This window comes from Pleurodeles waltl, chromosome 6 (genome assembly GCF_031143425.1).
Source record: "Pleurodeles waltl isolate 20211129_DDA chromosome 6, aPleWal1.hap1.20221129, whole genome shotgun sequence".
Classification (NCBI taxonomy): domain Eukaryota; kingdom Metazoa; phylum Chordata; class Amphibia; order Caudata; family Salamandridae; genus Pleurodeles; species Pleurodeles waltl.
In genome coordinates, this window is record NC_090445.1 from 1714622891 (window position 1) to 1714637886 (window position 14996).

The following is a 14996-nucleotide window of genomic DNA, read 5'->3' on the forward strand; positions in this document are numbered from 1 at the left end:
ATGTGGTCAAATGTTTTAGTTCCCGTCACTAGTCTAGGTGCTGCATGAAGAGTGGACCTCATAGGGGCGAGTCGGGATTTGGCTGTGCCAGTGAGGATAGAGATACCATAGTCTAGTCTTGAGAGTGCCAGTGCTTGAGTGGCCTGTTTGAGGTCATCTTGGGGAATGAAGGATTTGATTTTGTGAAGAAGTTTAAGGCTGAGGAAGGCATTATTAGCGTTTGACTTAATGTGGTCCTGCATGGTCAGGTTGGAGTCCAGAGAGATTCCCAGGGATTTGACCGTGGTAGACGGGGAGAGAGTGCATTTGAGGGCGTCAATAGATTTTAGCCATTCTTGCAGTTGAGGAAGCTGGTTAGATTTCGAGAGGAGGAGTATTTCCGTCTTGTCGTGATTGAGTCTGAGATGGTTATGTGAGAGCCAGCATAGGGCTTCTTTAAGGGTATTGTTCAGACGGTGGATGTCATTTAAGGTAGATAGTTCAATATACAGTTGTGTGTCATCAGCATAGACGTGGAAGGGGATATTAGCTCGAGTGAGGATAGTGGTAAGAGGGTCCATGTAGATGTTGAAGAGGGTTGGAGAGAGGACAGAACCCTGGGGGACCCCTCTGGTGATAGGGGAGGTGGGTGAGGTCGAGTTAAGAAGTTTTACTAGTTGTGTTCGGTTTTGTAAGAAGGAGGAAAACCAGCGGAGGACAGTACCTTCAATGCCTACTCTGTTCTGGAGGGAGTCGAGAAGGAGTTTGTGGTCAACAGTGTCAAAGGCTGCTGTAAGATCAAGGAGAATGAGTAGGCAGGGTCTGTCAGAGTCAAGAGAGATGAGGAGGTCATCTACAATGTTAAGCATGGCTGATTCAGTGCTGCAGCCTTTCTGGAAGCCAGAAAGCCTGGGTTAGAAAATAGCCCACCCCAAGACCCTGTAAGGTAGGTGTAAAGTGCACCTACAACCCCCAGAGAGCACAGAAGTCATGATAGGGGGATTCTGCAAGGAAAACCAACACCAGCATTGCAACAACAGTACATTTCTGGACTTGAGTACCTGTAAGACAAAGGGACCAAGTCCACGAGTCGCGACAGTGTCGAGAGTGGGCAGGAGCCCAGGAAATGCGAGCTGAGGGTGTAAGGAAGCTGCCACCGGATGGAAGAAGCTTGGTGTTTTGCAAGAACGAAGAGGACTAGGAACTTCCCCTTTGGAGGATGGATGTCCCACGTCGTGAAGAAGCTTGCAGAGGTGTTCCCACGCAGAAAGACCACAAACAAGCCTTGCTAGCTGCAAGGGTCGCGGTTAGGGTTTTTGGATGCTGCTGTGGCCCAGGAGGGACCAGGATGTCGCCACTTGGATGAGGAGACAGAGGGGGCACCCAGTAAGTCAGGGAGTGCTCACAGAAGCAGGCAGCACCCACAGAAGTACCGCAACAGGCACTTAGAACAAAAGTGAATCGGAGTCCACCCGAAGTCACAAAAGGGAGTCCCACAACGCCGGAGGACAACTCAGAAGGTTGTGCACTGCAGGTTAGAGTGTTGGGGACCCGGGCTTCGCTGTGCACGAAGGTAATCCTGGAAGAGTGCACAGGAGCCGGAGCAGCTACAAATCACACGGTACCCAGCAATGCAGTCTAGTGTGGGGAGGCAAGGACTTACCTCCACAAAACTTGGACTGAAGAGTCACTGGATTGAGAGAGTTACTTGGACAGAGTTGCTGAGTTCCAGGGACCATGCAGTCTTTTGTAGCCTGCGGTTGCAGGGGGAAGATTCCGTTGACCCACAGGAGATTTCTTCAGAGCTCCTGGTGCAAGAAGGAGGCAGGCTACCCCCAGAGCATTCACCACCAGGAAACAGTCGAGAAAGCTAGCAGGATGTAGCGATACAAGGTCTCAGTAGTCGTCTTTGCTACTTTGTTGCGGTTTTGCAGGCGTCCTGAGCAGTCAGCGGGCGATCCTTTGGCAGAAGGTGAAGAGGGAGATGCAGAGGAACTCTGGTGAGCTCTTGCATTCGGTATCTGAAGAATTCCCCAAAGCAGAGACCCTAAATAGCCAGAAAAGGAGGTTTGGCTACCTAGGAAGGAGGATTGGCTACCAAGAGAGTTAAGAGCCTATCAGCAGGAGCCTCTGACGTCACCTGCTGGCACTGGCCACTCAGAGCAGTCCAGTGTGCCACAGACACCTCTGTTTCCAAGATGGCAGAGGTCTGGGACACACTGGAGGAGCTCCGAGCACCTCCCCTGAGAGGTGCAGGTCAGGGGAGTGGTCACTCCCCTTTCCTTTGTCCAGTTTCGCGCCAGAGCAGGGCTGAGGGATGCCTAAACCGGTGTAGACTGGCTTATGCAGAGAAGGGCACCATCTGTGTAAATCAAAGCATTTCCATAGGCTGGGGGAGGCTACTCCTCCCCAGCCTTCACACCTATTTCCAAAGGGAGAGGGTGTTACACCCTCTTTCAGAGGAAATCCTTTGTTCTGCCTTCCTGGGCAAGGGGTGCCAGGACCCCAGGAGGGCAGAAACCTGTCTGAGGGGTTGGCAGCAGCAGCAGCCGCAGTGGAGACCCCGGAAAGGCAGTTTGGCAGTACCCGGGTTCTGTTCTAGAGACCTGGGGGATCATGGAATTGTCCCCCCAATGGTGTAACAATTCCATGATCTTAGACATGTTACATGGCCATGTTCGGAGTTACCATTGTGACGCTGTACATAGGTAGTGACCTATGTACAGTGCACATGTTTAATGGTGTCCCCGCACTCACAAAGTCTGGGGAATTTGCCCTGAACGATGTGGGGGCACCTTGGCTAGTGCCAGAGTGCCAACACTCTAAGTAACTTTGCAACCAACCTTTACCAGGTGAAGGTTAGACATATAGGTGACTTATAAGTTACTTAAGTGCAGTGGTAAATGGCTGTGAAATAACGTGGACGTTATTTCACTCAGGCTGCACTGGCAGGCCTGTGTAAGAATTGTCAGAGCTCCCTATGGGTGGCAAAAGAAATGCTGCAGCCCATAGGGACCTCCTGGAACCCCAATACCCTGGGTACCTCAGTACCATATACTAGAGAATTATAAGGGTGTTCAGGTATGCCAATGTAAATTGGTGAAATTGGTCGCTAGCCTGTTAGTGACAAATTTGGAAAGCAGAGAGAGCATAACCACTGAGGTTCTGGTTAGCAGAGCCTCAGTGAGACAGTTAGGCATCACACAAGGAACACATACAGGGCACATACTTATTGTAGGAGGCTGGACTGGCTTGTAGTGAGTACCAAGGGGTACTTACACCTTGCACCAGGCCCAGGTATCCCTTATTAGTGTATAGGGTGTCTAGCAGCTTAGGCTGATAGATAATGGTAGCTTAGCAGAGCAGCTTAGGCTGAACTAGGAGACGTGTGAAGCTACTACAGTACCACAAGTGTCACTTGCACAATACCATAAGAAAACACAATACACAGTTATACTAAAAATAAAGGTACTTTATTTTTATGACAATATGCCAAAGTATCTCAGAGTGTACCCTCAGAGTGAGGATAACAAATATACACAAGTTATATGTACACAGTACTAAAAATATGCAGTATAGTCTTAGAAAACAGTGCAAACAATGTATAGTTACAATAGGATGCAATGGGGACACATAGGGATAGGGGCAACACAAACCATATACTCCAAAAGTGGAATGCGAACCACGAATGGACCCCAAACCTATGTGACCTTGTAGAGGGTCGCTGGGACTATTAGAAAATAGTGAGAGTTAGAAAAATAGCCCTCCCCAAGACCCTGAAAAGTGAGTGCAAAGTGCACTGAAGTTCCCCAAAAGACAAAGAAGTTGTGATAGAGGAATAATGCAGGAAAGACACAAACCAACAATGCAACAATGATGGATTTCCAATCTAGGGTACCTGTGGAACAAGGGGACCAAGTCCAAAAGTCACAAGCAAGTCAGAGATGGGCAGATGCCAAGGAAATGCCAGCTGTGGGTGCAAAGAAGCTTCTACTGGACAGAAGAAGCTGAGGTTTCTGCAGGAACGAAAAGGGCTAGAGACTTCCCCTTTGGTGGACGGATCCCTCTCGCCGTGGAGAGTCGTGCAGAAGTGTTTTCCCGCCGAAAGAACGCCAACAAGCCTTGCTAGCTGCAAATCGTGCGGTTAGCGTTTTTGGACGCTGCTGTAACCCAGGAGGGACCAGGAGGTCGCAAATTGGACCAGGAGGTAGAGGGGACGTCGAGCAAGACAAGGAGCCCTCTCAGCAGCAGGTAGCACCCGGAGAAGTGCCAGAAACAGGCACTACGAGGATGCGTGAAACGGTGCTCACCCGAAGTTACACAAAGGAGTCCCACGTCGCCGGAGACCAACTTAGAAAGTCGTGCAATGCAGGTTAGAGTGCCGTGGACCCAGGCTTGGCTGTGCACAAAGGATTTCCGCCGGAAGTGCACAGGGGCCGGAGAAGTTGCAAAAGTCGCGGTTACCAACAATGCAGTCTGGCGTGGGGAGGCAAGGACTTACCTCCACCAAACTTGGACTGAAGAGTCACTGGACTGTGGGAGTCACTTGGACAGAGTTGCTGGATTCAAGGGACCTCGCTCGTCGTGCTGAGAGGAGACCCAAGGGACCGGTAATGCAGCTTTTTGGTGCCTGCGGTTGCAGGGGGAAGATTCCGTCGACCCACGGGAGATTTCTTCGGAGCTTCTAGTGCAGAGAGGAGGCAGACTACCCCCACAGCATGCACCACCAGGAAAACAGTCGAGAAGGCGGCAGGATCAGCGTTACAGAGTTGCAGTAGTCGTCTTTGCTACTATGTTGCAGTTTTGCAGGCTTCCAGCGCGGTCAGCAGCCGATTCCTTGGCAGAAGGTGAAGAGAGAGATGCAGAGGAACTCTGATGAGCTCTTGCATTCGTTATCTAAAGTTTCCCCAGAGACAGAGACCCTAAATAGCCAGAAAAGAGGGTTTGGCTACCTAGGAGAGAGGATAGGCTAGCAACACCTGAAGGAGCCTATCAGAAGGAGTCTCTGACGTCACCTGGTGGCACTGGCCACTCAGAGCAGTCCAGTGTGCCAGCAGCACCTCTGTTTCCAAGATGGCAGAGGTCTGGAGCACACTGGAGGAGCTCTGGACACCTCCCAGGGGAGGTGCAGGTCAGGGGAGTGGTCACTCCCCTTTCCTTTGTCCAGTTTCGCGCCAGAGCAGGGCTAAGGGGTCCCTGAACCGGTGTAGACTGGCTTATGCAGAATTGGGCACATCTGTGCCCAAGAAAGCATTTCCAGAGGCTGGGGGAGGCTACTCCTCCCCTGCCTTCACACCATTTTCCAAAGGGAGAGGGTGTAACACCCTCTCTCAGAGGAAGTCCTTTGTTCTGCCATCCTGGGAGAAGCCTGGCTTGACCCCAGGGGGGCAGAAACCTGTCTGAGGGGTTGGCAGCAGCAGCAGCTGCAGTGAAACCCCAGGAAAGGCAGTTTGGCAGTACCAGGGTCTGTGCTACAGACCACTGGGGTCATGGGATTGTGCCAACTATGCCAGGATGGCATAGAGGGGGCAATTCCATGATCATAGACATGTTACATGGCCATATTCGGAGTTACCATTGTGAAGCTACATATAGGTAGTGACCTATATGTAGTGCACACGTGTAATGGTGTCCCTGCACTCACAAAGTCCGGGGAATTGGCCCTGAACAATGTGGGGGCACCTTGGCTAGTGCCAGGGTGCCCTCACACTAAGTAACTTTGCACCTAACCTTTACCAGGTAAAGGTTAGACATATAGGTGACTTATAAGTTACTTAAGTGCAGTGTAAAATGGCTGTGAAATAACGTGGACGTTATTTCACTCAGGCTGCAGTGGCAGGCCTGTGTAAGAATTGTCAGAGCTCCCTATGGGTGGCAAAAGAAATGCTGCAGCCCATAGGGATCTCCTGGAACCCCAATACCCTGGGTACCTCAGTACCATATACTAGGGAATTATAAGGGTGTTCCAGAAAGCCAATGTAAATTGGTAAAATTGGTCACTAGCCTGTTAGTGACAATTTGAAAGAAATGAGAGAGCATAACCACTGAGGTTCTGGATAGCAGAGCCTCAGTGAGACAGTTAGGCATCACACAGGGAACACATACATATAGGCCACAAACTTATGAGCACTGGGGTCCTGGCTAGCAGGGTCCCAGTGACACATAACAAACATACTGAAAACATAGGGTTTTCACTATGAACACTGGGCCAAGGCTGGCAGGATCCCAGTGAGACAGTAAAAACACCCTGACATACACTCACAAACAGGCCAAAAGTGGGGGTAACAAGGCTAGAAAGAGGCTACTTTCTCACACTTATGAGCACTGGGGCCCTGCCTGGCAGGGTCCCACTGACACATAGACTAAAACAACATATATACAGTGAAATATGGGGGTAACATGCCAGGCAAGATGGTACTTCCCTACATCCTCTTATCTATAAAGTGCATTAACACTTGGCGTCCCATTACATCTCCTCCCTTCTCATCTATAAAGTGTATTAACACTTGTAGTGTTGTAGGTACTCATAATATTACTACTATATGATGAACACAGTGTGTTACTAACGCTACTTACAGTGCCACACCCTAACCATCTCACCATGACTTCAATACCATTACTAGTGTTAGTAAGTCTACAATGCTTCTATGTTTACTTCACACAGGTTAATTTAATTAAATGCGAACACCTCAACAAACGATGACACCCCCTGCCACCCTCACCCACCCCTGGAGGACACCCACGGATGGGGGACCCATCCAAGGCAAGTCCAGATAAGTTTTTATTAATTTTATTTTAAAGTGCCATAGGGGGGCCTAACTTGGGCCCCCCCTATATGGCACTGTGCCCATTCTGTCCCCGGGCATGGCCATTGGGCAGGGGGGGCATGACTCCTGTCTTGGCTTCTAGGAATGGCAGTAGCCGGCGTTAAACTTGTTGACACAAACCTGCGCTAGCGCAGGTTTGTGTCAAAAAGTATAAATATGGGCCAAAGTGTTATAATCATTTCTCTAATTGTACCTAAGCTGCTAATTAAGGTAATTCGAATAGTCTCTGTACTGTGATTGGTCCTGAAACAATAGCTCCCAATTAACTTCTTCGCCACTTAGAGCACTTGACGGAAACATCCTTTTATATGCAAAGGATGCTAAACACAAATCTGCCTCACCCTCAAATAGACATCATGCTGGGCATTCGCAGCTCTTGCTCTGTCACAGCAATTCAGCATGTGACTCGAGGGACCTTGCTTTTTCTAGCAGGTCTTAACTGTAGCCTAGAGGCTCCTCCAAACCTCATTCTGTGGCACTGTAGTGAATCCTAGTTTGTTTTAACGGGATAACAGGAGTTAGCTTAGCCGTAGGCTTGTAAACTTGTGCCCCCGTCACCCAGTGACTTTTAGCCTACTTAGCTTGCTCTGTCTTAGTCCATTTAATTATTTATTTCCGTTAAGATGGCGGCCTTGTTTATAGTTAGGCCACTTGTTATGGGTTCTATTATCAGTGTCACTGCGCCAAGGCGTCAAGATCAAGCACGAAAGACAAACATACAGTAGGCATTCACACTTAGGGATTTTCCCTCTCTATACTTTCGAGGGATTGTTGATATTAATTGCCGTCCCAAGCATGCCTGTTATCTATTGTTATGAATAACACTTATGTCAGGGGTCCTTGTGTATCTGTATAAATACAACACACTTTTAGACAGATAATCAGAGGGATTCCGACCAGAGGGCATCACCACCATCGCTGATACCGATGCTGCAGTCGTCTTGACGCTGACCCAGTCTTCGTGTCCCTGCGGAGTCTGGAATAGAGACCTCATTCCAAGGTATCGAGGGATGGGGGCTCCTCTCATGGACAAGGCTCTGGCAGATTAGGTTTAACGAACCCAGCTCTCTTTTTTAGGTAGGAGGTTAGACCTATTCTCCTTAGGGTATTAGGGCTTATTCCATCTTATACATATACATATATTTCTTTCATATATTGCACAATGGTGGGGGTCTTTATAACGATGACTCTCTTCTTCACAATACTGTTGCTTGGTATATTCATTATCCTAATCATTGCAGTTCATGCAACTTATCACAAGTTGCAGTTATGTTGAATAAAAACTATTATAACTTCACTGCATCTGTGTTATTGCCTTTGTTTGTATGAGACATAATACATCTGTGAGAAAAGGGTAATTTCCGTTTAACCACGACAACCCTGAGAGATCTTACTTTGAGTCCATGCGTAAGCGACTGCTACAAATCACCTTTTACTATTGTGTTTCTGGTGAGGTACTGCTAGTAAGCCGGTAAGGTTTGGACAATAGTTACAAGTAGTTGTAGGAAGAAACTTAGGGGGTCATTCCGACCCTGGCGGTAAAACCCGCCAGGGCCGTGAACAACGGAAAGCACCGCCAACAGGCTGGCGGTGCTTTCCTGCCCATTCTGACCGCGGCGGTAAAGCCGTGGTCAGAAAAGGGGATCCGGCGGTTTCCCGACGGATTTCCCCTGGCTGGGCTGAATCTCCATGGTGGCGCTGATTCCGACCCCCTTCCCGCCAGCCTGTTCCTGGCGGTTTTTACCTCCAGGAACAGGATGGCGGGAACGGGTGTCGTGGGGCCCATTGGGGCCCCTGCACTGCCCATGCCACTGGCATGGGCAGTGCAGGGGCCCCTAACAGGGCCCCAGCATGATTTTCACTGTCTGCCTAGCAGACAGTGAAAATCGCGACGGGTGCAACTGCACCCGTCGCACCCCTGCAACACCGCCGGCTCCATTCGGAGCCGGCTTCTGGGTTGCAGGGCCTTTCCCGCTGGGCCGGCGGGTGCTCCCTTGGCGGGCGCCCGCCGGCCCAGCGGGAAAGTCAGAATGGCCTCCGCGGTCTTTTGACCGCCTTAGTCACCTACAAACTAAAGTACTGTCATCCTGAGACCCGCAGTCTTGCTCAGAGCAAGAGTCCAAACTACGACAGCACCAGTATTTTATTTATACCGTCTAGCCTCGTAGATGCACTTTTACAAATAAGAACCTGTTGTGAATAGATGCCCAGCTAGGATTCATGCTTCAAGATGCACAATTCTATCATCGCGCAGATGGTCGTTTCCATGATGCAAGGCTCCTGTTTCCAAAGATTCAAGTAACTCATGACCACCTGTTAGCCAGGCTCTTCGGCGCAAACAGTGGCCCAGGTACATTCTTGGAGATGCAATACCCAAGCCTGACCTCTGACCTGTTTTCTATGCTTATGTTTTTTATAGAGCAGTATTAAGTCATCTTCATTTGGAAATGGCATCATACCAAAATATGTCTCAAAATTAATAACAGCAAAATTGATGCTCAGTTCACCAACTGGAAAATAAGAAAACTCGAGACTAGACCTTAGTACTATCTTCCAAAAATATTCCTCCCTTCATTAAACATTAACAAGGACAAGGCTTCCACCATAAACTAGGCTTTTCAAATTAATTCATTGTTTTATATTCTTGGTATAATGAATTATGTACTACATTTACACATAACTTCACTGCATACTGAGTCCTGATTTTGTTTGTTGGACATTATTAAAACATCCAGCCTCACAAGGCTGTAGGAGGGTGACATCTTGGCAGCTAAACCACAATGCAAGTCTGAAAATAGACCTGAATCCATTTACAAATCCTGTGCATCCAAACAATAGCTGCAGTTGGGAAGCAAAAGTGAGAAATAAGTAGATAGATAGCTAGATAGATAGATAGATAGATAGATAGATAGATAGATAGATAGATAGATAGATAGATAGATAGACGGACAGATGGATAGATAGATAGATAGATAGATAGATAGATAGATAGATAGATAGATAGATAGATAGATAGATAGATAGATAGATAGATAGATAGATAGATAGATAGATAGATAGATAGATAGATAGATAGATAGAAAGATCTACAAACAGAAATTGATAACCATTGCATCAAACAACAGAGTGTGGACTGAGCATCACTCACCTGCCCTCCGAGCCGCCGGTCCCAGCCCGCGACTATCAGATGTGCCAGCAGCTCCTCCTTGTACTTGTAGCAGACACCCTTCACAAGGCTGGCAGCAGCCACCACCAAGGGGGCTTCTTCCATGTCTAGGCTAAGAAAGAGAGATGGAGTCAGTGGATCAGAGAAGAACTTCAAGAAACAAATCACAGGCCAGTCAGACTCCTACTGTGAGAACAAGACCCTGTGTATTGGTAAAGGTGGTCTTCTGCTGGAGACACTGGGAGGGCAGGATGCAGTGCTCCTCCAGTGGTCTGCAGACAGATAGCAGGCCTGCAACTGTAGGTCCCTACGGCCCTTGTGAGCTGTGGAAGACAGCACAGAGCTCGAGAAACTATGGGATGTGAAGGCAGTCAGTGGCAGTCAGTCCTTGGGGCTATGGAAGGCGGCCTGGTGCTAGCAGCTCTGCTGGTTGTGGTAGGCAGTATGCTGCTAGCATCCCCACGGCCTGTGGAAGGCGGCCTGGTGCTAACAGCTCTGCTGGTTGTGGTAGGCAGTATGCTGCTAGGATACCCACGGCCTGTGGAAGGTGGCCTGGTGCTAGCAGCTCTGCTGGTTGTGGTAGGCAGTATGCTGCTAGCATCCCCATGGCCTGTGGAAGGTGGTGTGCTGCTAGCAGCTCTGCTGGTTGTGGTAGGCAGTATGCTGCTAGCATCCCCACGGTCTGTGGAAGGCGGCCTGATGCTAGCAACTCTGCTGGTTGTGGTAGGCAGTATGCTGCTAAGATACCCACGGCCTGTGGAAGGCGGCCTGATGCTAGCAGCTCTGCTGGTTGTGGTAGGCAGTATGCTGCTAGCATCCCCACGGCCTGTGGAAGGCGGCCTGATGCTAGCAGCTCTGCTGGTTGTGGTAGGTAGTATGCAGCTAGGATACCCATGGCCTGTGGAAGGTGGTGTGCTGCTAGCAGCTCTGCTGGGCGTGGTAGGCAGTATGCTGCTAGGATACCTTTGGCCTGTGGAAGGCGGCCTGATGCTAGCAGCTCTGCTGGTTGTGTTGGGCAGTATCCTGCCAGCATCCCTACGGCCTGTGGAAAGCGGCCTGGTGCTAGCAGTCCTATGGGCTGTGGCAAGAGCATGCTGCTGGTAATCAGATGGGCTCAGAAGGGTTTTCTGGGACATCAGGAGACAAGAGTATATAAGATTCACGAGAGACTGCTGTTTGCTGCTGAGGGGAACTTCTGTCATGGCTTAATCATAGCTTTCATATATTATTGAGCAGATTAAGTGCAAAGTTCTTCTGAATAACAGGGGGTCAGAGGAAAGCTGCTGCATTCAGAAGCTTAGGCTTTAAATCAACCCCTGGGCCTGCTGTTTGGCACGAAAACATCAAAGGAAAGTCTTTCATCCTCTTCCCCTGCTTCCATCTTACAGCTAAAGCTTCCCATGGACATGTTAGCACCATTTCTCATCTATGTGCTCATCACCAGTGTCAGACTACATCATCTACCCTCTGCCAGGCTCTGCCCTCCCCCCACGGTGCCCAAATGAACAATCAAGGACTTGACAAGCTGCCCAAAGGTGCTTGGATCTGAGGTAGAACCAGCAGCTCTCTTACTCACTCATCTAGCAGCTAAACAGCAGGGCAGGCAGAGTGGAAGGGACTGGACAAGAGAAGTGGACAGAGAAACCCCATATCAGCCTCCCAGCACCCCTAATCCCCCTAACTCCTTACCTGTGCAGCTCCAGGCTGTAGTTCACCATGTCCGCCACTGCCTGTGCGTCGGCCGCAGACCCCGAGAGGGCGCAGTAAATTCGCTCATGTAGGGGGGCCAGCTTGTCAAACACTCGGTTCACCACTGAGTCTCTGGAATGGTGAGAAGGGAGAAGGAGTGAGGGGCAAACTCAAGGGGCTAATGGTGTCCCCCCCCTCCCACAGACAGCATTGTGCACTACAAGGGGGCCTCCACCCTGGAACGTAGAGCATTACATCACTCCAGAGTACAAACTCAGATCTGACCTCAGGGCGCCCATCACCCCAGGGTACCTAAATAGATCCAACCTCTGTGGCACCTATCCCCCCTCCAGCCCCCCGACTGCTGCATCACCCCAACATACATACAGTGAGATCTGACCTCTGGCCCCCATCACCCCAAAATACAAACTGAGATCCAACCTCTGTGGCACCTATCCCTGCTCCGGCTCTCCGACTGATGCATCACCCCAAGATACATACAGTGAGATGTGACTTCTGGCACCCATCACCCCAAGATACAAACTGAGATCCAACCTCTGTGGCACCTATCCCTGCTCCAGACCCCAACTGCTGCATCACACCAAGATACATACAGTGAGATGTGACTTCTGACACCCATCACCCCAAAATACAAACTGAGATCCAACCTCTGAGGCACCTATCCCCGCTCCAGCCCCCCGACTGCTGCATCACCCCAAGATACATACAGTGAGATCTGACTTCTGGCACCCATCACCCCAAAATACAAACTGAGATCCAACCTCTGTGGCACCTATCACCCCTCCAGCCCCCCGACTGCTGCATCACCCCAACATACATACAGTGAGATCTGCCTTCTGGTAACCATCACCCCAAGATACAAACTGAGATCTGACCTCCATGGCGCCCCCATCTCTGCCCTGCTACCAGGGTCCCGCATCACCCCAAGGAACTGTGCACAGCCACGGGTACTTCATCTATCCGAGATACACAGTCAGTAAGAAGTGACCTCTAGGTAGGGATTATCACTTACTACTTCCCAGCATCAGAGTACATCATGGACAAAGGACAGAACCTCAGTAAGATCTTCCTCTGAAGAACCCACTCTCAGTCCCTCACTCTCCACACATCTCGGTGACCCACAGAAAGCTCTGGCTTGGTCTTTGCTAATATTGTTTGCATCTTAGAGACAACAACAAGATACTGCCGCCCAACCAGAGGCCAAAGGGGAGGTAAAGGACACACTCGATAGATGGGGAAACGAGAGACTGACTCTCCAAGTCCTAAATCATGAAGTATCCCAGCACTGATGTGTGGGGCAGAGAATGAAAACAGTCTGTGCTCTCCACTGCCCAGGGCATGGGAAACTAGACAGATTCCATTCAGAAATCTATACTTGCCTCTGAACAATGACAGGAAATCTTTGGAAATTACACACACTAAAATCGTAAAAACAATACCAGGTCTGGCTTTCAGATTGGCAGTGGTCCTGGATTACAGCAGCTCTTACAGGATTCTGAGGCACAAACTCTTCCTTGCTCAAGAAGAACTTGGAACACAAAGCACTGGCTTTGGCCCCACCTTTATTCTAATTTTCCAGACAGGAAATGTTAATCCATGGTCTAGAATTCTGCAGCTGTTTCAAGGTGCTTCCCTTCCCGGTCCTGCCTAGAAAACGACACATCACTACTTCACTGCCATCCACCAGATGTCTGCGTAGGAAGGATTAATCAACAATCCGCAGTTAAAGGCCCTCAAACGACTTCTAAGGGTAGCCATGGCTCCATGCTCCTGTGCATCAGAGTCTGGGCCTCCTCCCTGGGGCACAGGAATACAGGCAATGGGCTCCCACTGTCTGCAAAGCTGTATCCCTCTGCTACCCAGTGCTAACCAGGGCTATCCAAAACAGATCTAACTTTCCCCATCAATCACTCATCACCCAATGGAATCCGAATACCAACCACAGCATGCACACACACATGCACCCACACAGACACACAAACTAACACGGACACACACATGCACACACACAAACATCAACACACACACACACGCACACCCACCAAGACACACATGCACACACACGAACACACACAAACATCAACACACAGACATGTACACACACAAACATCAACACACACACACACGTGCACCCACCAAGACACACACACACATGCACACACACAAACACACAAACAAACACGGACACACATGCACACACACAAACATCAACACACACACGTGCACCCACACAGACACACAAACACACACGGACACACACATGCACACACACAAACATCAACACACACGCACACCCACCAAGACACACACACACATGCACACACATGCACACACACAAACATCAACACACACATGCGCACCCACCAAGACACACACACACATGCACACACACAAACATCAACACACAGACATGTACACACACAAACATCAACACACACACACAAGCGCACCCACCAAGACACACACACACACATGCACACACACAAACATCAACACACAGACATGTACACACACAAACATCAACACACAAACACACGTGCACCCACACAGACACACAAACACACATGGACACACACACACACGCACACACACACACATGCACACACACAAACATCAACACACACACACGCACTCACCAAGACACACACACACATGCACACACACAAACATCAACACACACACATGTGCACCCACCAAGACACACACACACACACATGGACACACACAAACATCAACACACATACACAGTCAGTGCAAAGGTGTCACATTAAAGCAGTGAGGTCGGAAGGCTGCACTCTCACTGAAACAGAGAAAAATGTCTACTCAGTAACATCAGTTCACAAAAACTGGTGAGATAGCAGCACCGCTTACTGCAACAAACCAGGGCGCGGACAGTAGTCCCACGTCCACAAATCGCTTGGTTCATCCATCCAGGTCACAGTAGAAGTTTGGGACCTTGAAATTACCATGAACAGGCCTAGACCTCGGAGCACAACCCTGAATAGCACGTTGCTGGGTCAAAAATACTCAGGATATCAGATTCACTTTCACACACAGGCATGTCCCTCAGGCAGTGGTACATGCCCGCTTAGCATGAAGGGGACATTCCCACTAGCACCTCTTAGAAATAACATAACAGAACAGATCAGATGACATTGCTCATAGTGGAGGTCAGCCAACATCAATGCACATGTATTTATTTTCTTGCTTGTTTTTCTTTCTCGACTTCCTACCTTAAACTCTGGTGATCTTTCAGCGATTTTGTGAGTGTGTTTTGGAATTTACTGGAGACATTATCTCACATACACAGAAAC

The 14996-nt window shown here is 49.3% G+C and overlaps 1 protein-coding gene across 1 annotated transcript in view; it reads right to left on the minus strand.

Moving 5' to 3' along the window:
• PSMB9 (proteasome 20S subunit beta 9) overlaps positions 1 to 14996 on the minus strand; it is an 83981-nt gene that overhangs the window by 35744 nt on the left and 33241 nt on the right. The window contains exons 3-4 of the mRNA XM_069241926.1: positions 11662 to 11793; positions 9955 to 10084 (exon numbers count right to left, since the gene is read on the minus strand). Of these exons, the coding sequence (XP_069098027.1) occupies positions 9955 to 10084; positions 11662 to 11793 (262 nt within the window). The remainder of the gene's footprint in view (positions 1 to 9954; positions 10085 to 11661; positions 11794 to 14996) is intronic.